The 24,578-nt window shown below is 49.7% G+C and overlaps 1 protein-coding gene and 1 long non-coding RNA gene across 4 annotated transcripts; one reads left to right on the top strand and one right to left on the bottom strand.

Moving 5' to 3' along the window:
* Positions 1-656: 656 nt before the first annotated feature.
* LOC133074962 (uncharacterized) lies at positions 657-22,987 on the bottom strand. 3 transcript variants are annotated; one of them, XR_009697304.1, is made up of 6 exons: positions 22,854-22,987; positions 18,949-19,139; positions 16,128-16,259; positions 15,763-16,039; positions 14,639-14,692; positions 657-1,013 (listed from the first exon to the last, which is right to left on the bottom strand). It is a non-coding gene; the product is annotated as an uncharacterized LOC133074962 (long non-coding RNA). The 3 variants fall into 3 exon arrangements; XR_009697302.1 differs by lacking the exon at positions 657-1,013 and adding an exon at positions 12,231-12,382; XR_009697303.1 differs by lacking the exons at positions 657-1,013; positions 22,854-22,987 and adding exons at positions 12,231-12,382; positions 20,934-21,114.
* On the top strand, positions 13,631-23,245 carry HPD (4-hydroxyphenylpyruvate dioxygenase). The gene is made up of 14 exons (XM_061168957.1): positions 13,631-13,689; positions 13,808-13,834; positions 14,375-14,437; positions 14,777-14,881; positions 15,514-15,556; positions 15,749-15,831; positions 16,804-16,893; positions 17,833-17,936; positions 18,331-18,408; positions 18,945-19,107; positions 19,242-19,313; positions 20,955-21,077; positions 22,682-22,798; positions 22,873-23,245. Exons 1-14 carry the CDS (start codon positions 13,687-13,689, stop codon positions 22,981-22,983), a joined length of 1,182 nt encoding a protein of 393 aa, XP_061024940.1. The 5' UTR covers positions 13,631-13,686; the 3' UTR covers positions 22,984-23,245.
* The last annotated feature ends 1,333 nt before the right edge of the window (positions 23,246-24,578 follow it).

Raw genomic sequence — 24,578 nt, 5'->3', positions numbered from 1 at the left:
TTGCGGAGCACGGGCTCTAGGCGTACGGGCTTCAGTAGCTGTGGCACTTGGGCTTCAGTAGTTGTGGCTCGCAGGCTCTATAGCGCAGGCTCAGTAGTTGTGGTGCATCGGCTTAGTTACTCCGCGGCATGTGGGATCTTCCCGGACCAGGGATCGAACCTGTGTCCCCTGCATTGGCAGGTGGATTCTTAACCACTGCGCCACCAGGGAAGCCCCTCACAGAATGTTTTTGCAAATAGTTTTTGTAAATAAAGTTTTATTCGCACACAACCATGCCAATTCATTTACATACTGCCTCTGGCTGCTTTCATGCTACAATTGTAGAGCTGAGTAGTTTCAGCAGAGGCTATATGGCCCTCAAAGCCTGAAATATTTATTATCTAGTTCTTTATGGAAAATGCTGGCCAGGACCTGCTTTAGACTTTAAAAATGATAAAGTCCGGATCAGAGCCTTCACATAGTTTTCCCCAGTGGATGTTAAGCTCCTTGAGATCTGGAAAAAAGGGATTGGTTTTATGTTTGGACAGCAGCACACATAGTGATATAAATGTGGTCTGGATCCAAGTTCTTGTTCAGCACTTTCTAATCACAGTGGACAATTTATTATTTTTTTAAAAATTATTCATTTATTTATTTTTGGCTGTGTTGGGTCTTCATTGCTGCCCGTGGGCTTTCTCTGGTTGCGGCGCGCGGGGGCTACTCTTCACTGCGGTGCGCAGGCTTTTCATTGCGGTGGCTTCTCTTGTTGCAGAGCACGGGCTCTAGGCATGCGGACTTCAGTAGTTGCAGCACGCAGGCTCAGTAGTTGTGGCTCGAGGGCTCTAGAGCGCAGGCTCAGTAGTTGTGGCGCACAGGCTTAGTTGCTCCGCGGCATGTGGGATGTTCCCGGACTAGGGCTCAAACCCATGTCCCCTGCATTGGGAGGCGGATTCTTAACCACTGAGCCAGCAGGCAAGTTCCGACAATTTGTTATTTGGGCAAGTCTTCATCTTCCTGAGTCTCAGTTTCCTCATCTGTAAAATGGGAGAAATAATAGTGAGTTGAGAAGATACAGTAGGCACAGTGCTTGGGAGTGGCACACCCAGCGGGGAGAGGCAGGGGGTGCTGCCCACCCCAGGTGCAGGTAGCAAGGCTGGTCATGAAATGGGTTCTCCAGAAGCAGAGGCTGAGACAGAGCTTGGGGTACAAGATGTTTTCAGGTGTCAACACCGGTGAAACGAAGGGGGGAAGCCAGACTGGGGAGAAGGAGTAGTCAATGGTGGAGGCCCAACAGGCCTTGGCCAACCCCAACCAGGGGCTCTGGAAACAGACTTGTGGGTCAGAGTTGTCCCCCACTGGGCCGAAAGGGCCACCTTTCCACCCCTGCCTTGTTCAGCCACCAGGTGTGGGCTGCCCTGGGAAGAGGCGACCTCGGGCAAAGTCTGTGCAGCTGCGGGAGATCCCATAGGAGCTGATAGCCAGCCACTCCCCCCATCCCCACCCCCGCACCTGGGCAGCAAGTCCTTCCTTGAAGGGAGGTGGAACAGAATATCTATCTCCATGCCTACCCCAGAGCTGCACTGTCCATAGAGAATTTTAAAATAATAATAAAAACTGCTAAAAGTCTGTTGGCTTTATCATTTTGTGCCAGCAAATCTAAACAATATCAATGCCAGTGGCTGAGCAGACAACTGCCACTGCCCCCCACCTTGGTTCCTGATACTGAATAAGTGCTCATAGACAGCGTTGTTGTTGTTACTATTATTCTTAGTCTTAGTCTCTTTGTGTTAGTCAGAATGGATGCTGGAGAGGCAAAACCAACAAAATCCAGGACACTGCTCAACGCCCCAAAGCCAAGCACAGAGGACAGCCTTCTGTCCTGGGCACATCAGACCCTGGGCACCCACTGCTTACACAGTTTGGGACACTGAGACTCGGAGAGGAGCTGGAAGTGGCCCAAGATCACATCGTCTCCAGAGCCCAGGGATCCCGTATCCCATGCCATCAACTCTCTGGACCCTCCAGGCCACCACTGATGCCTGGTGATACAGCTGCCTGTCACCCCAAAGCTCAGGCACGTGGGCTCTGTGCCCCAAGAGATAAGGACCAGCCCCACCCAGCTGGCCCTGCCCCGCTGCACTAGCCCTGATAACAGCTGGGCACCCTGGCCAGCCCTCACACCCTCTGTTCCCCAACTGTTATTTCAGCCCTTGTTGGGGAGTCTGTGGAGCCTGACAGAGGATGGGGAGGCTCTATCCACGGGCTTGTGCCTCTGAATCCTCATTAGTTCTGTCTGTTTGGGGGTCTGGAGTTGTAGACTCTAGGAAACAGGGCACAGGGCTGTTTGACTGTTTGGGGGTCCAATTTTCAAATGTAAAAAAAGCCTTTTGGTTTATTTATGTTCCTCAAATATAACAAAGAATCACAAATAGGCCACTGGGCCACTCCGGTCCAAGCACAGCAGCTATCCACAGCTTTTCCCTGTGCTGACCTTGAGCAGAAGCCTTCAAAGTCCTGATGATGTTGCAACTCTGCTATAAAACCTTCAAAAGCTCCTCATTCTCTCAGAGATAAAGCCCAAGCCCCCTAACCTGATATTTGAGACCCTCCCACATTCCTTATAATAATAAGCATAATCAGTAACTGTTAATTGAGTCTATCGTGTGCCAGGCATCAAGCAAAGCACTTTACGTACACTAGCTCAGATGATCCTCGTAACAACCCTATGAGGGAGGTACTACTATAATTCCCATTTTACAGATGAGGAAACTGAGGCTCAGAGAGGTGAAGTGACTTGCCTAAGATTGCTCAGCAGGAGTCCCCACCTCTGCCTACACCAGGGCTTTGCTCCCCGCTAGCCTGTCCACAGAGCCCCCCTGCAGGCCTGTAGTGCTCCTACCTCTCTCATATCCCCTCCCTGCACCCCCGCCATGCCAACCCTTCCCAGTCAGCCACACGCCAAAGGAAGAGGAAGCTTCTCCAGGGTCCAGGAGGCTGGTTTGCTCCTGCTGCTTGAAAATGGGCTCAGGGGTCATTCCCAAAGCATTTTCCAAAAACAGCGACAGCATGGCGGGAAGTGGCTAGCATACAGACTTTGGAGAGAGTCAGGCTTGGGTTCAATTCTCAGTTCTGTCACTTTTTAGTTGTGTCCTAAAGGACACGCCTGTAAACCTCCATTTTCCAATCTGTAAAATGGGGATGATAGCCCCTACCTCACAGGGTTGTTAGAGGATTTAATAATTAAAGGGCATAGGGACTTCCCTGGTGGCGCAGTGGTTAAGGATCTGCCTGCCAATGCAGGGGACACGGGTTCGAGCCCTGGTCCGGGAAGACCCCACATGCCACAGAGCAACTAAGCCCGTGTGCCACAACTACTGAGCCTGCGCTCTAGAGCCCGCGAGCCACAACTACTGAGCCTGTGTGTCACAACTCTGAAGCCTGCACACCTAGAGCCCGTGCTCCGCAACAAGAGGAGCCACCGCAATGAGAAGCCCACACACCGCAACGAAGAGTAGCCCCCACTCGCCACAACTAGAGAAAGCTCGCGCACAGCAACGAAGACCCAACGCAGCCAAATATAAATAAATAAATTTATTAAAAAAAAAAAAAAGAAGAAGAATCTGCCTGCCAATGCAGGGGACACAGGTTTGAGCCCTGGTCCAGGAAGATCCCACATGCTGTGGAGCAACTAAGCCCGTGCACCACAACTACTGAGCCAACGCACCACAACAAAGAGTAGCCCTCACTCGCCACAACTAAAGAAAGCCCACGCTCAGCAACGAAGACCCAACGCAGCCAAAAATAAATAAATTTATTTATAAAAATAAATAAATAAATAAATAAAATAAAAATAAAGGACATAGCGCTTAGCATGCTCAGCCCAGTGCCTGGCACATAAAACAAAGCGACCAGAAAATCTGAGTTTTTGTTGTTCTTATTATTATCTTTTTTAAAGTGCTCTGCTTCCAGAGGTGACAACTTGAGACAGATCACACTCATTCAGCTGAAGATCTTTTAAGTTAAAAAATCAGCCCCCCTCCTTAGATACAACACCAAAAGCACAAGTGACAAAAGAAAAAATAGATAAGTCAGACTTCACCAAAATTAAAAAATTTTGTGCTGCCCATGATTCCAGCAAGAAACTGAAAAGACAACCCATAGAATGGGAAAAAATATTTGCAAATCATATATTTGACAAGGGACTTGATTCCTGAAAGGGAATACATAAGGAACCATTACAACTCAGTAATAAAAAGACAAATAATACAACTAAAATGTAGGCAAAGGATATGAGTAGATATTCCTCCAAAGCAGGTATGCAAATTAACAATAAGCACATAAAAATCAACATCGTTAGCCATTAGGTAAATGCACATCAAAACCACAATGAGGGGACTTCCCTGGCGGTCCAGTGGTTAGGACTCCGCGCTTCCACTGCAGGGGGCATGGATTTGATCCCTGGTCAGGGAACTAAGATCTCACAAGACGTGCAGTGTCGGGGGTAAGGGGTGGGGGAGACCACTTCAATAAGAGATGCAACAGCTAGAATAAAAAAGGTGGATGACAACAGCTGTTAGCAGAGGATGTGGAGAAACTGGAACTCTCGTGCATTGCTGGTGGGAATGTAAAATGGTGCAGCCGCTGTAGAAAACAATCTGGCAGCTCCTCAAAATGTTCAACACAGACTTACTCTATGACCCAACATTTCCACTCCTAGGTATATCCCCAAGAGAAATGAGAACGTATGTCCACACAAAAACTCGTATGCTAACAGTCCTAGCAGCATTATTCATGATAGCCAAAAAGTGGAAATCAACTCACCAACTGATGAATATGGATAAATAAAAATGTGGTATATGCATACGATGGAATAGTCAGCCATAAAAAGAAATGAAGAACTGGCACAGGCTACAACATGGATGCACTTCGAAAATATTGTGCTGAGTGAAAGAAGCCAGTCACATAGGACCACATATTGCATGAGTCCATTTATATAAAATGTCCAGAATAGACAAATTCATACAGACGGAAAGCTGATTGGTGGTGGTCTAGGGTTAGAGGGCAGGGAAACTGGAGAGTGACAGCTAAGGGGTATAGGATTTCTTTTTGGGGATAAGGAGAATGTTCTGGAAGTAGGTAGTATTGATGCTTGCAGAACATTGTGAATATACTAAATGTCACTGATAGTAAATTTTACATTATGTGTATTGCACCACAATAAATTAATAGTTTTCTTTATTGAAAGATAATATCCATCCTGAAAGTACACAAATCTTAGGCACACACATCTCAATGAATGTTCACAAAGTGAACACACTTTGTAATCAATATTCCCAGCACCCCAGAAACCCGCATTGTGACCCTTGTGGTCACTGTCCTCTAAAAGGGCTTTAAGGGACTTCCCTGATGGTCCAGTGGGTAAGACTCCATGCTCCCAATGCAGGGGGCCCGGGTTCGATCCCTGGTTGGGGAAGATCCCACATGCCACAACTAAAGATCCCGTATGCTGCAGTGAAGATCCTGCGTGCCGAAACTACGACTGGGCGCAGCCTAATAAATAAATAAATAAATTTTTAAAAATAAAAATAAAAGGACTTTAAGAAATAGAAATGGCCTCCCTCCCCGCTCCCCGCTCCCATACACCTCCCTCCTCTTCTTAGAGGCCATACTCATTTGGGAGTTTCTTGTTTTGTTTTCTGGACTTACCTACTCACTGACAGCTCATTATGAAGGACGAAGACATTTTTTTTTTAAGAAAAAGGACTTTTTCACACCAACTTTGCCCCTTTCCACTCCCTGCTTCCATACAACTTATTTTAGTTGGGTTTCAATTGCTTTTCGTTATTGCTTTAAATAAAATTCTAGGGACTTCCCTGGCGGTCCAGTGGTTAAGACTCGACGCTTCCACTGCAGGGGTCACAGGTTCAATCCCTGGTCAGGGAACTAAGATCTCGCATGCCTCGTGGTGCAGCCAATAAATAAATAAATAAATAAAATTCTGAAACTTCTGTTTCTTGAGGCAACATGTTTAGAGAGCATAGCATAAACTCTTCTCTTTGTAAGATGAAGGAAAGTGTCTCTAAGTCCCTACTTTATTTTTTTTAAGTTGCAAGTTTTTTAAAAAATAAATTTATTAAAATTTATTTAAATAAATTTAAATTGGCTGCGTTGGGCCTTCGCTGCTGCGCGCGGGCTTTCTCTAGTTGCGGCGAGCAGGGCCTACTCTTCGCTGCGGTGCACGGGCTTCTCATTGCAGTGGCTTCTCTTGTTGCGGAGCACGGGCTCTAGGCGTGCGGGCTTCAGTAGTTGTGGCTCATGGGCTCAGTAGTTGTGGCTCGCGGGCTCTAGAGCGCAGGGTCGGTAGTTGTGGCGCACGGGCTTACTTGCTCCGTGGCATGTGGGATCTTCCCGGACCAGGGCTCGAACCCGTGTCCCCTGCATTGAGGCAGATTCTCAACCACCAGGGAAGCCCAGTCCCTACTTTTATATTTTCTTGTAACCAAGACTCAAGTCTTGTTCGATTTGTCAATCAGCTGATTTTAAAGAGTTAATAAGAAGTGTTAACAAACTCTGGTAGACCAATGCAATGAAACTCTTCTCAGCACTGAAAAGAAACACAGTCCACATAGAAGCACCAACATGGAGGACCCTAAAATGCATGACGTTGAGTAAAAGAAGCCAGACTCACAAAGCTGCTTGCTGTCTGACTCATTCATACAACATGCTGGAAAAGGCAAAACTATGTGGACAGAAAATAGATCAATGGTTGTCAGGGATTAGGGTGGGGGAGGGATTGACTATAAAGGTCCACCACAGTGAATGGGTGGGTGGGTGGGTATGTTTTTAGGTAATGGAATTGTTTTATATCTTGATAGTGGTGATAGTCACGTGACTATATGTTTTCAAAACTCATAGAACTGTACGCTGAAAAGGGTGAATTTCACTCTATATAAATTACACTTCAATAACTATGACCCTCAAAAAGCCATTTTAAAACTTTTGAAATCGTGTAAATCATGCAAATATCTTTTGCTGCCGAACCAGAAGTGAAATTAGACATGAAGAGAAGGAAATAAACTATATATAGCCTGGGGTGCTCCCAAAAGAAGAAGATTCCAAACGGCAAGGCTGAACTGGTTCTCTGTATTTAAATTCCATTTGGGACTGATTCACTTTGCTGTACACCTGAAACTAACACAACATTGTAAATCAACTATACTCCAACTACACTTAAAATCAGCAAATACTTAAAGTTATAAAACTTAAAAACAAATAAATAAATTCCATTCAGTGGTTGACAATCAATGACATGTTTTACACTGTGGAAAATTCAAATAAACTGAAAGAACAAAATTTTAAAAGATCCATAAACTGTTTTTTTTTTTTTTTTTCTGTTTTTTTTCTACAAATGGTAAGTTATAAACACTGTTCTGTGCCTCGTTTTCTTTTTTTTTTTAACTTAACAGTGTATCTTGGAGGTTTTTCCCCACCACTAGATAGAAAGTTTCTTCATTCGTTTTATAGTTTTTTTTTTTTTTTTTTTTTTAAAGTCTGAATCTTTTTTTTTTTTTTTAATTATTTATTTATTTATTTATTTATTTTTGGCTGTGTTGGGTCTTCGTTTCTGTGCGAGGGCTTTCTCTAGTTGCGGCGAGCGGGGGCCACTCTTCATCGCGGTGCGCGGGCCTCTCACTATCGCGGCCTCTCTTGTTGGGGAGCACAGGCTCCAGTCGCGCAGGCTCGGTAGTTGTGGCTCACGGGCCTAGTTGCTCCGCGGCATGTGGGATCTTCCCAGACCAGGGCTCGAACCCGTGTCCCCTGCATTGGCAGGCAGATTCTCAACCACTGCGCCACCAGGGAAGCCTTCGTTTTATAGTTAATGTTTCCTCGTATTTAACCAACCCCCTGTTGATGGACATTTAAGTTGTTTACAGTATTTTCGATGATGGTAGATGAACCAAGACAAATGAACAGCCTTATAAATGAGGGTGGGGATTCATGTGGGTAGTAGCTATAGCGCAAGATCTTATGCCTTTTTTTTTTTTTTTTTTTGCCATGGACATCTTTGGAAATCCTGCGAAGCCTCTCCCTGGTACCATGTACCAAAATTCCAGACTCCCAGAGGCAAGCAGGTGATCTGCATATGCCACATTGTGGAGTTTAGGCCTGATGAGCTTCTCTTATCAGTAGTTTGTCAATTACTCCTCAATAAAGCTGCGGGGGGGGGGGGGGGGGGGGGAACAGCAGCTTCTCTTCTGCTGCAGCAAAAGCAGAGAGCTGTGTCCCAAGTTCCAGAGACAACCGAGGCCTTCCCATGCCCTTTTTGTCGTGTTGGTCTTAGAACACAAGCTGAGTCCCTCAAAACTATGCAAGTCATGGCAAACTGTCTCTAAAGTCAGACGTGATTTCACAGGAGCTCATTAGCAACTAAAGACTGTTTCCAAACCTCAAAAGTGTATCTCCATTTAGAGATTGCCTCTCTTTTTCATTGTCTCCTTTTTATTCTCAGAAAGATCCAATAGGCAAAAATCATAGTAATAATTGTTCTGTTTCCGATACTCAAAGAACTCAAATTCCAAGCTGCCCATGTGGCAAAATGCAAGAAAGTTTTGTCCCAGTGATGCTTTTTTTTTTCTTGCAGCTCTCCCTAATGATGATCCCTCTCGTACTTACGAAATTATAATCATGTAACATTTTATATCTGCTTCAATCGTACATCCATATGTAATAGCTATAAAACGCAAAGCCATTAAAAAAATTCCTCCCCCTTTATTTTCATTGCAAATCTATTTAAACCCCTAGCAATAAATTCAACATTCATGGCAGGGGCGGGAGGCGGGCAGGGGGTGGGGTGGGCGAGGCTATGGCAGCAGCAGCTAGAGCAACCCCCCCTGCCCTTTTTTCCCCTCTGGTTTATCTAAAGCTTTTCTCCAGCTCTGGGAACAGATTTAACTTTTTTCTTCCCACTTAGAGGAAAAACTAATGCAAACTTTCAACATCTGGGGGGCCACCTAAAGCTCACCTTTGGGAATGTTTGGGCTGTTCTTCCTCCTGTCTAGAGGAGAGAACAAAAAACCAAAGGCAACACCCACACTGGGCATTTCCCCCTCATTTTAGCCTGTGCAGCCTAGAGAAACCACGAGGATGCAGCTAGTCAGCTCTCTTGGGGCTCCATCTGTTGCTGTCAAATCCCAGAGGTAATTTTTACCTCTCACAACAGATTCGGCTGTAGTTAAGCTGCTATCTCACACTGCCGGCAACTCCACAGCCACCCAGGCATCAAAGGCTGGTCAACCATTCCAGGAGGCCACGCAGGACACCCCAAGGCCCCTGGGCAGGTACTGAGTGCTCAGCAAGGTCTTCAGAAAGGAGCTCAGGGCCAAGGCCACCTTGGTCATGGTCATGAGGAAGAAGATAGACAGTATTTACACAGCTAGGAATCTCACATTCACATCTTAGGAAGGACATCCCTTGCAAATCCATCCTTCCTTTACCAAAACAGTATTTCTGCCATCTTTCAGTGAGTCAAGGGTCTATCAGGCGAATCCCACTGCTGCCACCACTGTGTCAGGGGTTCCCAATACCACCCGCAAGTTTGACGATGTATGAGGAGGGATCACAGGACCCAGCATATAGTCATACTCACGGCTAAGTTGTATTACAGCAAAAGGAGCAAACTGAGCCCAGGGAAAAGAAGTATGGGTAAGGTCCAGAGGAAACCAGGGGCAAGATGCTAAGGGTCTTCTCCCAGTGGGGTCACACAGGATGCACTTATTTCCTCCAGCAAGAGGTTATGAAGTGTTTACCAGGGAAGTGTGCCTGAGCCTAAAGCTCCAGGGTTTTCATTGGAGGCTGGTCACGAAGGCACCCACTGCACAGCACGTACCAAAATCCCAGGCTCCCAGGAGACAAGCAGGTGTTCGGCATAAGCCACATTGTTTGTACAGTTTAGGCCCAGTGAGTGACTCTTATCATTTCTGGGGATGGTGGGAACCTTCCTGAAACCCAAGTTCCTCGATGCCAACCAAGGCTCAACCTTGCAAGGCAGGTCTTTCTACAAATAGCAGCCTCAAGCCTCCTGTGTTCACCCTTTTCTACACACCAGGGCACAGTGGAGGGAGAGTCAGTGAGCCCATCTGAATAGTGGGCTCCTTGAGCAAGGCCTCTGGAACCCAGCTCCTAGCTCAGGAGGGGCATAAACTGGCCACTCGGGAACAAAGAGCCAAGACAGCCATACCCATCCGCTGCTAACCTCTTCTCCAACTGGGCCCAGCCTGAGAGGGAGCATCTGGGAGGGGACGCGGGGGCTCCAAAGACTGGGTCCTGCAGGCCCCCCCTCCCCAACCCCTGCCCACAGATGGGGGAGGCACCTAGGGGTGTATCCCAAGCGTGACTGAGACCCACAGTGTTTCCGGGAGCAAAGTCCAGAAGGTAGGCGGGACGAAGACAACAGCCCTGGCCAGCTGAGCCGGACACTTGCCTTTGGCATCCAAGGCTGTTGCTGCTGACATGCTTCCTTGATTCAGCAAACACTGACTTTGTGCCGAGGACACAGGCCAGGCGAGGTTCCGCGAGCGGGGGTTTGAGTCGGCTGCCGAGAGCAAGGGGACGAGGTCCTCCTCCTCACCCGGGACGGGAGGGCTGCGCTGAGACACCTCCCCACCGTGGAACCTTCTGGCCTGTGAGCGCCACTCTGGGCCACCTCCACCCCCATTTTCTCAGTTGGAAACCTAGACCCAGGAGACCAAGGTGGACCCAGAGGGCAGGCTGGCCCAACAGGGGCAGGATAAGGAGATGGGGCCACCTCGCCTGCCTCCAGATTTGCCCAGAAAACAGAGAAAAGGAAAGAGGTGTCTGGACTGGTGGAAGGGGATCCAGCTTCAGAAGCAAACAGGCCAGAGCTTGGATCTCTGTTCTTACCAGCTCCACAACCCTAGGGACATATGTTCCCTCTCCGAGCCTTGGTTTCCCCATCTGTCTAGTTGGGGGATCAGTATCTCCCATTTGTCTAGAAGGCAAGACAGAGATGAAAAGTGTGGGCTCTGGAGTTAGAACAGCCTGATTCCCATTCCAGTTCTACCCTGCCACTTGCTAACTGGGTGGCTTAGGAAAGTTCTCTGATTGTCCTGGGCCCCACCTCGGGGGTTGCTGACTAAAGCTGACCCATGGCAACTAAGCAGCTGAGCCTCTGACCTGGGGCTGGGGAGTTCTGAGAGGGCTTCCTGGAGGAGGTGGAAACTTGAGAGTGGCCCAGGGGACCTAGCAGGTTTTGCTGAGGAGGGTGGGGAGGGGGGCTCCTCCCTGGTACAAGCCCCTCTCTACTCCCTGGTTGGGAGGGAAAGACATGGGAGGCAGGGAGGGAGGAGGGGGAGGAAGAAAAGAGGGGAGTAATGTCAGGCACCTTCTTGCTGTTTGTCAGTTTTTCTCATCTGAGAAATGAGAATGTTGGATTGAATGATCCTAGAGGTCATAACTTGCCAAGATTATCTGTTTTTCTGTATTAAAAAAAAAAAAAAGGCTTCTCACACCAAAACCAAAAGCAAAAATAAACAAGTGGGACTAGCATCAAACTAAAAAGTTTCTGCACAGCAAAGGAAACCATCAACAAAACGAAAAGGCAACCTACTGAGTGGGAAGAAATATTTGCAAATCATATATTTGATAAGGGGATAACATCTAAAATATATTGAATATAAAGAACTCATAACTCACTAGCAAAAAAACAAATAATTGGATTGAAAAATGGACAGAAGATCTAGACATTCTTCCAAAGAAGACATACGTACAGATGGCAAACAGGTACATGAAAAGATGCAGAACATCACTAATCGTCAGGAAAATGCAAATCAAAACCACAATAAGCTATCACCTCACACCTGTTAGAATGGCTATCATTAAAAAGACAAGACATAAGCATTGGCAAGGATGTGGAGAAAAGGAAACCCTTGTGCACTGCTGGTGGGAATGTAAATTGGTGCAGCCACTATGGAAAACAATATGGAGATTCCTCAAAAAATTAAAAGTAGAACTATGATCCAGCAATTCTACTTCTGGTTATATATCAACGAAACAAAAACACTAACTCGAAAAGATATCTGCATCCCCATGTTCACTGCAGCATTATTTACAATAGCCAAGATATAGAAGCAACCTAAGCGCCCATCAATGGCTGAATGGATAAAGAAGATGTGGTGTGTATATATATACACAGTGGAATATTTTTTTAAATATTTATTTATTTATTTTGGCTGCGCCAGGTCTTAGGTGCGGCACGCAGGATCTTTAGTTGCAGCACCTGGGATCTTTAGTTGTGGCATGCGGGCTTCTTAGCTGCAGTATATGGACTCAGTTGTGGCATGCATGTGGCATCTAGTTCCCCGACCAGGGATCGAACCCGTGGCCCCTGCAGTGGAAGCGCAGAGTCTTAACCAATGGACTGCCAGGGAAGTCCTATAAACTTTTTTTTTTAGTTCAAATAAATTGGAAAAAAACACTATGAATTATTTATAATTAGGACAAAATAAATATTACTCTCAAAAGACAACCACCAAAAAAACGGCTAATGCAGGACATTTGGGGAGCCAAAATGCAAGAGGGTGGGGTGGGGTTGGCACAGTCCCTGGCTGAGACTGCCAGCGTCAGGGTCTGGGAAGAGTTTCCAGGCAATGAGGATAGTTGATGAAGTCAGTTCCCCAGGAAGATGTCTCAGCAACAGAGTTTCTGGGGACTGACGTGGAGCTAGAGGCAGGGGGCTGTCCTGGAGCTCTCAGGTAAATGCCACAGCTGGCCAGCAGTCACCACTCCATCTTCCAGGAAAGTGAGCCTTGAGGATTCGGGTATGGGGGATGCTGGGGAGGAACCCAGGCCTTCCTCCTCCCAGGGCCGTAAGCTCCCCCTTCCCACCACTCTGGGCCAGGGGTAGGGCCACAACCTCTTTCCCAACACCCAGGCTGTGGCAATGCCAAGGCCCCCCTATTCTCCATCAGCGCCCCCCCAAAGCCCCAAAGAAACATAACTAATCATAACCAGCATTAACAGAGATCTTACTGTGTGCCAGATTCTATTCCAAAAACTTACGTTTATCTCATTTAATGCCCTGCCACACTACTATTGTTCCCATTTTACAGATGGGAGACTGAGGCTTAGAGGAGTTCGGTAACTTTCCCCAGTCACATAGTATGTAGACCTCCAGGATCCAAACCCTCATACCCATGCCTCTAACCACTATCGAATACAACCTTTTTACCTAAATATAAACCATACACTTGCTATGCAAACAAGTGGCTGGCTTCAAGACCAGTCCCCAATCCCCCTCAAATTCTCCCTGAATAAGAATTCTGGAGCCACCTCTGCACCCAAGCTGGCCTTGGCTTCTCAGCCTTGGGTTCTGGAGGGCAAAGATCACAGTCCCAGCCCAGGGTCCTGGAAAGAATGTGCCCTTGGCTTCTGGCCCCGGCTCTGCCCCCAACTGGCTGGTGGCCTTGGGCGAGCCACTCCCCCTTTCTAGGCCTGACAGCATCACCCTGTCCAATGAGGCCGTGGCTGGATCAGAGGCTTCCAGGCCTAGGAGCTTCCAGGATCAGCTCCCACCCCCAGGAAGGCCAGGAGGCCAGGGGCGGGACTTGCTGGGTGTTAAATATTTCTGTCCAGCACTCTGCTGGCCTCTCATCCCAGTCTTCCCAGCAGGAAGTGTGACCAAGATCAGTCATGGTAAGAGCCTGCTTGGAGCCATGGCAGCCTTTGCCAACGGCACGGATCTGGAGTGAGATTTCCAGAAGCACCTTGTGTCCAAGTTTCCATGTCTTACTGTCCTTTTCTTTCTCCTTAGACGACTTACAGCAACAAAGGACAGAAGGTAAGCAGGAGGGGAAATGTTGGGTCCGGGCCCGGGGAGACTGGGATGTTAGCAAAGAGCAGAAGAGGAATAATAGCTACAATGGTTATGGGACATTCTGGATGCACACTCAAGTTCATCTCTGCCCTCCCCCGCCACGTCTAGACTGAGCTGGACTCAACCTTGCCCTCCTAAGAAAAACTTTTACCTCTTCTTAAATTTCTGCCAATCTCTTAATCCTGTCTGGAAGTTCTTTCTAAGGTCTAACTTAAATCTGTGTCGCTGTAGCATAAGGCTGTTTCCCCCTGTGAAACTTGGGCAGGCCTCCTGGGGGAGAGGGGGGGCTCACCAATCCTGAGACCACAGGAGCTCAATTTCTACACGAGAAACCTCTTTCGAGGCTTGGCAAGCCTTCAGGGCAGCGGGGTGGGGTGGGTTGGCTTCTCCTCAGTTCTGGGATTGAGGGTGGGACAAGGGAGGTGGCTAGGGGACACCTCTCCACTTGCACTTTTCTAGACCCACTTCTAGGGACTCAGCCTTGCCCCTTCTCTTCTTCTGCAGCCTGAGAGAGGCCAATTCCTCCACTTTCACTCCGTGACCTTCTGGGTTGGCAACGCGAAGCAGGTAAAAGCTGGGCAAGGTGTTGGGAGTGGATAGAGGGCAGGCAAGGGGGCCTCCAGGACAAGGGCAGGTCTCCAGCTGGGTCTGTGATTGGGCCCTGGGAGGGGAGGATCAGGGCCAATGTTGGGAGAGTCCCAGGACGGACAGTCACTCTTTGGATCCTAATTACACAATCAGGGCCGCGGACCCCAGTGGGAAACTTACCTGAGATCAGCATGGGCCAGGGAGCAGGTTTTCTTCCCGGAAGGATCTCGGCACCTGGGGCAACAGGGCAGATAGGCTGGGGGGACTGGGGGCTGGCCCCTCGACCCTCACGGGCCCGTCTGCAACTCTGTGATTCAGGCTGCGTCGTACTACTGCAGCAAGATGGGCTTTGAACCCCTAGCCTACAAGGGCCTGGAGACGGGTTCCCGGGAGATGGTCAGCCACGTGATCAAGCAAGGGAAGGTGAGTCTACACCCAGGACCCCATCCATCCAGGAGGGCCATCTCTCTCCCTGCTGGTCTCTGAGCTCCATGACAGCTCTGGCACCTCTGGGTGCAGGAGGCCAGGAAGCCCTTCCTCCAGGCGGCCCAGTGCTCTTCCAGGCTGCCCGGTGTGGTTAGCGGAGCGTGCACTGAGGTCAGCCACCACTGGGCCCTCCACCGGCACCTTTGCACGACACGCAACAGGGACCTTCTTGGTTTGGTCTACTTCTCGGCCTGGCCCAACACTGGTCTCACAGATGTTCGGGAAAAGTTGGCAAAGGCCTCAGACGTCAGACCTGGAAATCTGAGCAGTGCCCTGGTCCATGGATCCCTGGGGCTCTCTCCACCGGGAGGCTTGACTGGCAGCTCATCCCAAGGCCCCAGGAGGGTATGGCACGGGAGAAGCCCCCATCCCTCAGGACCAGAGGGGAAGCTAAGGCTGAGAAAGGACAGGAACCCAGGGTCAACAGTCCTGCCTGGCTGGGAAGAGAGGTCTTGTCCTAATGTCCCACCAGGGGTATCTCGTTGGTGGGCAGGGAGCAGGGCTGGAGGTGCACCTCCAGAAGTTCGCCTGAGCCACCAGCCACGCCTCCCTTCTCCTCTACATCTTAGATTGTGTTCATCTTCTCCTCTGCCCTCAACCCCTGGAACAAAGGTGAGGGGGCCCCAGAGGGTTCGGGGTGCCAGGGAGTGGAGACGTGGTATTGTGGGTGGGGGTTAGGGACACAGGGGTGGATCAGGGTTCAGGGAGGGGGCCTCAGCCTAGAAGGAGATGAAGCCCAGAAGGCTGAGAGTACAGGGGAGGGGCCATGACTCCAGTGCCACCCGCCTCCCCTGCCGGCCACAGAGATGGGCGATCACCTGGTGAAACACGGCGACGGAGTGAAGGACATTGCCTTCGAGGTGGAGGATTGTGACTACATCGTGCAGGTGAGGCCGCACCTGGGCTGGCGCGGAGACGAAGCAGTGAGGCTCGGCCTGCCCTCTGTCTGCGACAGGGACCCCCATCAGTCAGGGCTGGAGGACACCGCCATGCTGGAGTGGTGCGCCCAGATGTTGGTTGACACACACCTGAGTTCCAGTGACACTCTGCCCCTTAGTAGCCATGCAACCTCTCTCTGAGCCTCAGTTTCTGCATCTGTAAAATGGGGATAACCACCTACCTCACTGAGCTGTTACAAAGAGGAAACGAGATCACAATTATCATTTCTTGAGCATGACTGTACCAAACACTGTATTCAAGAGGCAGTTTAGACGTTCAGAGTGTAGATTCCAGAGGCAGACTGCTGGTTCTCAATCTTATTAGCTGTGTGACTTCAGGTGAGTGACTTAAATTCTCTGTGCCTCAATGTCCTCATCTATAAAATAGAGACAATAATAGTGCCTTTCATGTAATGTTGCTGTGCAAATTAAAGAGGCTAGTACTTACAACAGTGCCTGACATGCGATAAGCATAGACATGCAGTAATAAGGTTTTGCTAAATATCAAATACATGATTCATGCATGTAAGGCACCTGGCAGAGGGTGTGACACATAGTAGGTGCTCAATAAATGTCAGCTTGTATTTGTCTCATCCAACCACCCTTTTTACAGATGAAGAAACTGAGGACTAGAGAGGGGGAAGGGCCACAGAGTGAGTTAGCACAGGACAGGCAGGACAGACCCCCACCCCCACCTGGTTTGTCTTCCATAGCCCCAGCTCTGGGCCTGGATCTCAGTTTCCCTATCTGCCAAATGGGCATGAGCCATGGGTGTCAAGGGCAACAGCTAAAGTTTGCTGGAGTTCCTGCCTAGGGCTGGAAAAACTGGAGGAGGCTGCGGCAGGACCACGCAGAGGGGATCCAGCAGGGGCAGCCAAAGGGTCCAGCACTGACCACCTCCCCACCCCATCTCCTCTGCAGAAAGCCCGGGAACGAGGTGCCAAGATCGTGCGGGAACCCTGGGTAGAGCAAGATAAGTTTGGGAAGGTGAAGTTTGCTGTGCTGCAGACGGTGAGTTAACCTCAGTGCCCCACCCCTACTGCTGTCAGCACCCACTTAGATGCCAGGACCCCCCTCCCCAACCCCCGACTCCATTATACCATCCCACACTTGTGCCTCAAAGTGCAGACATTCTCCCAGAACCCTGATCTCCTGTATTCTTGGCTGGTGTGCAGAGGCTGAGGAGGGCTAACAGTCACGCCTCTGGGCTTCCCTTCCTCCCCAGTGGGGGCTGATAGCATGGGGATGCAAGAAAGGAGATGGGTGGGTCTGGGGAAGGAGGTGGGAGGGAAGCCCCGCCCCACTCAAGCTGTGTGACTTTGGGCAAATCACTTCACCTCTCTGCGACTCCGTTTAAATGAGCAAGTTACCACCTGCGTGGTCCACCTGTGTGATCTGCCACACGCTAATTAACCGTTCTGTGCCTGTTTCTTCAGCTATAACTCCTCCCACGGTCATTTAAAGGATCAAATGAGATGATTCGTGTATAGCACTTAGAACAACAGCGCTTGGCATATCACAGACACGTAGCAAAGATTACCAAGTCTGTTTAGCACCTGATACAATCATAGGTCCTTCCTCCTCAAGATTTAATACAACTTAAAGATTGTTAGAATGATTGAAAAGGCCCTTCCATATAATTAGATCCAATGCCCTCATCATTCTTCATTCAGGCAACACATTTTAATTGAGCACCTACTATGTACCAGGACAGCATCATGAGCAAAACAGCATCCCCGCCTCCACAGAGCTTCTGGTCCTGTGGGGCAGACAGACTGTTAAATTCCCAAATGTCAGACTGCAATTCATTTTGGAAAGGGGAAGTGACTTGCCCAAAATCACACTTGGAGTTAGGGCCAGGTCTGGGTTGGAACCCAGGGCTGTGTTGGCACCATGAAATGCAGCCTGGCCTCAGCAGGGATGGGACTTCAGGCTGTTCGCCACCCACAGTATGGTGATACTACACACACCCTGGTGGAGAAGATGAACTACACCGGCTGGTTCCTGCCTGGATTCGAGGCCCCAGCATTCGTCGACCCCCTACTTTCCAAGCTGTGAGTGCCCCTTGGGGCAAGGGTGGGGTGCTCTCTCTTCCATGCAGAGGGGACAGAGCATCTTGGTCCCTGCTGGGGAGCCCCTGAGCATCCCCCAGGATGGCTTGAAGAGGCAGCATAGAGGCCAAGAGCCTAGGGTCTGGAACCCAACTGCCTTGGTTCAAATCCCAGCTCTGTCACTTACTAGCTATTTAACCTTGCCAAGTTATTTTTCTAAGCCTCAGTTTCTTCATCTGTAAAATGGGGCTAGTAATAGTGCATGAGTTGATGCAAATAAAGTGTCTATAGTAAGTGCTATGGAATAATGAGCAGTTACTGTTATTGAGGGGCCAGGGGAAGGAAGAGATTTAGGGAGTAGCCTTCTCCTCACCCCCTAACTGCCTCCCTCTCCCAGGCCCAACTGCAGTCTCGAGATAATTGATCACATTGTGGGAAACCAGCCTGATCAGGAGATGGTGTCTGCCTCAGAATGGTGAGTCCCTGGCCCAAGCCCTTCCCACATGTGTGACAGGCCCACTCCCAGGTCTCGTCGGGAAATAGAGCACGAGGTGGGGGGAGGTTAGTCTGAGGTCACTGATTCATCTGTTCCCTGTAAAACTGTCACCATGGAGACCAGAGGATTTAAGGCCCAAAGTGACCCACCGGTCCACCCTCTGAGGAACCTTGGGGAATCAGCACAGGGGGTGTCACAGTTCAGGGGGGCTTGGAGGAAGGCTGTCACTACCCAAAGAGCACGCGTGTGCAAATTAGAAGCAAGTACCCTTTCTCAAAAGCACCTCCATCTGTTGGCGTGCTGCCATGTACACGGATCTTGTTATCAGATGCTTTACTTCCACCCAAAGGAAAATTGTCATAATAAAGGTACAAATCTATGATGTGCGTGATGTGAAAGGTGGTACCCTTTTTGGAGCCTGCTCAGGGAACAAATTCTGGAAGGTGGAGTAGGGGCAGGGGGCAGGTCCCAGGCCAACATCAGAGCCATTGTGCCCTTCCGGCCACCCCCCACAGGTACCTGAAGAACCTGCAGTTCCACCGTTTCTGGTCCGTGGATGACACGCAGGTGCACACGGAGTACAGCTCTCTGCGGTCCATCGTGGTGGCCAATTACGAGGAGTCCATCAAAATGCCCATTAACGAGCCAGCGCCGGGCAGGAAGAAGTCCCAGATCCAGGTGGGGCCTCCCTCGGGCCCCGGGGGCCTTGGCTGGGGAAGAAGGAAGCAGGGAAGAGGTTTGAGGGCTCTCGCAGGGGCAGGGGTGTGGGTGACGGGGCCACTGACAATGGTTTCCTTGCTTCCCTCCCACAGGAATATGTGGACTATAATGGGGGCGCTGGGGTCCAGCACATCGCTCTCAAGACTGAAGACATCATCACAGCGGTTAGAAGCCCGTTCCTGGTCCTAATTCACCTCCCATTCAGCTCCAGAGCCAAACTCTGCCAAACGGAGTCAGAGTCTGGGGATGGGGGTGACGAGTGGCAGTCCTGGGTCCCCTTCGTCAGCCCGGACGGCTGACAGGGCTCCCTTACTGGCTCGTGCATGTGCAGGAATATTCCCACCCTAGAGAGTTTGGTCTCTCTGCTACAGAAGTAGCAAGTGCCAGAGTAACAAGAAGCCTGGGCTCTAGACCTGGTTCTGCCAGTAACTTACTGTGAGTCTTTGGGGGATTCAACCCCCTCTCTGGGCTTCAGTTGCACCAACTTGAAAATGAGGATATTAAGCTACAAGATCCACTAGGTACTTTCATCCAAATTAAATGTCCTGAGTCTATGGCTCCAGCCCTTGGGGAGGCTGGGTCCCACCTGTTCTTAATGTGGCAGTACGACCAAGTGGACAAGAGCCTGGCCTGTCCCATTCAGTCCCGGCCCAACCAAGAATTCACCATGACCATGGCAACTTCATTCATTCATTCATTCAGTCACGCAATAGATGTTTATTGAGCACCTACTACGTGCCAGGCACTGTTTCAGGTACTTGGGATACATTAGCCAACAAGAAAATAGTTTCCACCCTTATGGAGGCACAAAACAAAATTAGTAAAATATCTCTGTTAGATGGCAGTGAGTGCTCTAGAGGAAAATAAAGCAGGGCCATGGGCGAGGGAGGGTGAAGGACCTTTTTTTTTTTTTAATTTCAAGTTTTTCTTTTTCTTTTCTTTTTTTTTAAATTTATTTAATTTATTTATTTTGGCTGTGCCAGGTCTTAGTTGCGGCACACGGGATCTTCGTTGTGGCATGCGGGCTTCTTAGTTGCGGCATGTGGGATCTAGTTCCCTGACCAGGGATTGAACCCAGGCCGCTGCACTGGGAGGGCAGAGTCTTACCCACTGGACCACAAGGGAAGTCCCAGGACTTTATATATTTAAATTAGGCGGTCACCAAAGTCCTGGCGCTAAGAAGGAGACATTTAAGAATGCAGAAGACAGAGAGGAAGCAGTAAAAATCTGGGGAAAGCGCCCCAGGAAGAAGGGACAGCCAGGGTAGAGGAAGGTTAAAGGAACAGCTGGAACAGAATGAACAAGGAAGAGAAGGGTAGGAGATGCGGTCAGAAGGTAGGAGTGGGGGCAGATGGTGAGGGCTTTGAATTTGACTCTGAGACACCACCGTTGGGTAAGCAGAGGAGTGACATGATCTGACTTGTATTTTAATAAAATCTCTCTGGCTCCTATGTTGAGAATAGATATCAATACTTAATCTCTCAATGCCTCAGTTTTCTCAGCTATGAAATGGGGAGAATAATCATCCAAATGTCTCAAAAGATTACTGTATCGACATAATCAGACAGTACATAGAAGGTGCTCGAGAGAGGCACGTAGTGAGGTCCCATAAATGTTAGTGATTGCTGTTCTCCCATCGGGACCCACAAGGCCCAGAGGAGGAAGGGGATGAGGTCACACTGCATCCTGGCAGTTTGGGGAAGCTGGAGTAGGGACCCTGCCTCCTCCCGGCCCAGCACTTCCCCCTGGCTGGGAGTGTTGAGCATGGAGAGAGAAGGACTGACCTTGACCCTGCTCTGAGACAGATTCACCACTTGAGAGAGAGAGGCATGGAGTTTTTGGCTGTTCCATCCACATACTACAAACAACTGCGGGAGAAGCTCAAGTCGGCCAAGATCCGGGTGAAGGAGAATATTGATGTTCTGGAGGTAAGGCCTAGAACAGGATCCTCGGTCAGCCGAGGAGAACAAGCCCTGAGTTCCATCGTGCCTCACAAATGTCTCGACCTTGCATCAGGCACTGGGATGCAGCCGGGAAAGCAGACCAGGTCCCTGCCGTCATGGAACTTGCATTCTAGTGAGAAGACAGATGACAAATAAATAACACAAACACCATCAGAGAGAGAGAGAGAGAGAGAGAGAGAGAGAGAGAGAGTTGGTGCTGTGCAGAAACTTAAAACAGGCTATGAGAGAGAGTGATCTGGGGCTGCTGCATAGGAGGCAGTCAGGGAAGGCCTCTCTGAGGAGGTGACATTTCAGTGAAATCGAGATGATGAAAGGGAGTTGGCTGTGTGAAGACCTAGAGAAAGAGCAGTCCTGGCAGAGGGAACAGCAAGTGCAAAGGTCCTGAGGCAAGAGCAAGCTCTGAGTATCTGAGAAACAGAAAGAGGGCCAGAGTGAATGAAAGGAAGTGTTTGAGGAGTGGCCCAGGTCAAAGAGGTAGGCAGGAGCCGATTCCTCTGGTAGGCTATTTAGGAGTTCGGATTTGTTCTTCTGTGGCCAGAAACCATTGGAGGTTTTTCTGGTTTTGTTTTTGACAGCTTTATTTATATTTAAGGCACATAACATACATCATTTTTTAAAATACACAATTCAGTGGCTTTTGGCTCTTCACTATATTATGCAGCCATCACTGAAATCAATTTTGGAACATTTCCATCACTCTAAAAGGAGACCTCAAACCTCTTAGCCACCACCTCCCAGTCTCCCCATTCCACCTCCTCACCCTCAGCCCTAGGCAACCACTGATCTTCTGTCTCTATAGAGCTGCTTTTTCTGAACATGTCATATAAATGGTATCATATAATCTTTTGTGACTGGTTTCTTTCACTCAGCATCATATTTTCAAGGTTCATCCATATTGTAGCACGTGTCAGTACTTTGTTCCTTTTTATAGCTGAATAATATTCCATTGGATGAATAGACCACATTTTGCTTACCCACTCATCAGATGATGGACATTTGTTTCCACTTTTTGGCTATCATGAATAATGCTATGATCATCTGGGTAACAAGTATGTGTGCGGACATACGTTTTAATTCTCTTGGGTAGATACCTAGGAGTTAAATTGCTGGGTCGGTCATATGGTAACTCTACTTTTACTTTTTTGAGGAACTGCCAGACTGTTTTCCACAGCGGCTGCATCGTTTTACCTTCCCACCAGCCACATATGAGGGTTCTGGTTTCCACTGGAGAGTTTTAAACGGGAGTGAGATGATCTGATTTTTGAAAGATCCCTGAATGTGGGGAAGATGGACTGTAAGGAGGCAAGAGCAGAAGCAGGGAGAGCTGTGTGGGTGCTACTTGGGTGGTCCAGGCCAGCCTTGGGTGGCTAACACTGGGGCTCAGGCGGGGAGGTGGTAATAGGACAATTGGGGGATCTATTTGGAGGTGTCTGGAACTGCTGCAGAAAAGGGTCTTTTCTTGGCTTTGGGGGTGCAGGAGCCCCCATGGCCTTTCTAAATATCCCACCATTCCAGGCTAGAGGGGCCAGCCAGCCTCCCCCTTACCCAGTCCCCTGTCTCCCACGTAGGAGCTGAAAATCCTGGTGGACTACGACGAGAAAGGCTACCTCCTGCAGATTTTCACGAAGCCCATGCAGGACCGGCCCACGCTCTTCCTGGAAGTCATTCAGCGCTACAACCACCAGGTACCACTAAGGACCGCCTGTCCCCAGCGGTTGGCTTTCTGGGCCCGCAGCTCACCTCCTTTCTCCCGCTCCAGGGTTTTGGAGCCGGCAACTTCAACTCACTGTTCAAGGCCTTCGAGGAGGAGCAGGACCTGCGGGGCAACCTCACTGACATGGAGACCAACGGGCTTGCGTCCGGCATGTAGGCCGCTCTGGTGCCGCCTGACCCAGCGAGGCCCCGCCCACCTGCCGGCGCACGGTGGGCCACGCCCCCTCGTCCTGGAACACGCCCACTCCACAGGCCCTGAACAGCGAGCCCTCCTTACTGGCCGCTCCCTTTAGACCCCGCCCACCAGCCGGCTCCGGGACCTCCCCGCCCCCCACAAGACTCCGCCTACCTCCTAACTCGCCCCCTCGGTTGGGCTGTTTAGTCTCCCGCCCTCCGGAATAAAGCGGACTGGGGTCCAAGGCGGCGTCCACGTGTTTGTGCCGGGCTGGAGCAGTGAGGTTCTTTGGCCGCCAGGGGGAGCTCAGGGCGGCAGCGCTGTAGGAGACATCCTCATTAGGGGTTGAGAGGCTGTGGGAGCCGAGGAGGCGCCGGGGGCAAGCGCTGGGCTGAGTAGGACCGCGCAGGTCGCGGGGAGTTCTGGAACCAAGAGGTGCAGAGGGCCTACACGCTAAAGGGAAAGACAGACAATAGCGTTTTGTAGAGTGGTAAATGCTATTAAGAAAATAAAGCAGGTGATGAGCTTGTGTAGAGGTGAAGGTGGGAGGAAGGACTAATGTCGATCGAGGGAAGGCCCCTCTGGGAGGTGACATTTGGGAGCCAGCCATGGGAAGATCTGGGGAAAGAGCATCCCAGGAAGAGGATACAGCAAGGGTAAAGGCCCTAAGGTGGGACAAAGCTTGGCAGCATCCTGTCCGATGGCGTTATGATCTCCAAGGATGAGCTGTACCCAACTTTGCTGCCCTGAACCCAAACTTCTGGACTTAGGAGAGTGTTAGCCCAGGGACTCTGGGGCATCATCCTCGCTCAGCACCCACGGCACATGGTTTCTGGTGTGAGAGCTGGTAGAAGGGATCTGCGCCCCTCAGCTTCTGCCCTCTGCCCGCAGCACGGCAGACACCAGTGCCTACTCCCTCACACCCCCCCATGCAGCTCCACTCCCCCCAACCCTGCTCCAGGCGTGGACTCCACTTGAAGAGAGGCTAGTTCATACTCAAGTGTGAATGGACCTTGCAAAAAAGAATGACACAGTTGGGAAAGGAGCTACTGGTCCTAAAACACTTAGAAGGAAAATTTTCTTCAAAACCGGAGAAGAGGAGGCGGGGGCAAATAGGATCTCTTCTGCTTCTGATTTTTTCTTTCTTTGCTTTTCTTTTTTTTTTTGGCTGCACCGCACAGCTTGTGGGATCTTAGTTCCCTGATCAGGGATCGAACCGCGACCCTGGGCAGTGAGAGTGTGGAGCCCTACCCACCGGACAGCCAGGGAATTCCCTACTTCTGATTCTTGACAGCCCTCCCTGGGGAGGAGTTAACTCAGAACTAGGAGCAGGTGGACCTCAGTGTAAGAAAAAAAAAAATCGGAGTTGGTATAATGGAGGAATTGGGAGGAATTTTCCCACCCCCCTCAGGTTATAGAAATCAGGGCTTCTAGAATCATGAATTCAGAAATGCAAAGAACAGCAGTGAGAAACCAGAGGAACAACGGCAGGTCCCAGGCCAGTGCTGCCGGTCAAAGATACCCTCCCTCTATTTTCCCATGGTTCATGCAAAGAAGGGAAATTCTGTAACACAGGG

The sequence above is a fragment of the Eubalaena glacialis genome, chromosome 15, assembly GCF_028564815.1.
Source record: "Eubalaena glacialis isolate mEubGla1 chromosome 15, mEubGla1.1.hap2.+ XY, whole genome shotgun sequence".
Taxonomy (NCBI): Eukaryota; Metazoa; Chordata; class Mammalia; order Artiodactyla; family Balaenidae; genus Eubalaena; species Eubalaena glacialis.
This window is presented reverse-complemented; position numbering and strand designations above follow the sequence as displayed.

Bases quoted from the DNA above. Each gene is read 5' to 3' on its own strand.
- HPD (XM_061168957.1), top strand. The intron at 17,937-18,330 runs GTGAGTGCCCCT...TCCCTCTCCCAG, and splicing joins GACCCCCTACTTTCCAAGCT to GCCCAACTGCAGTCTCGAGA. The intron at 21,078-22,681 runs GTAAGGCCTAGA...TCTCCCACGTAG, and splicing joins AGAATATTGATGTTCTGGAG to GAGCTGAAAATCCTGGTGGA.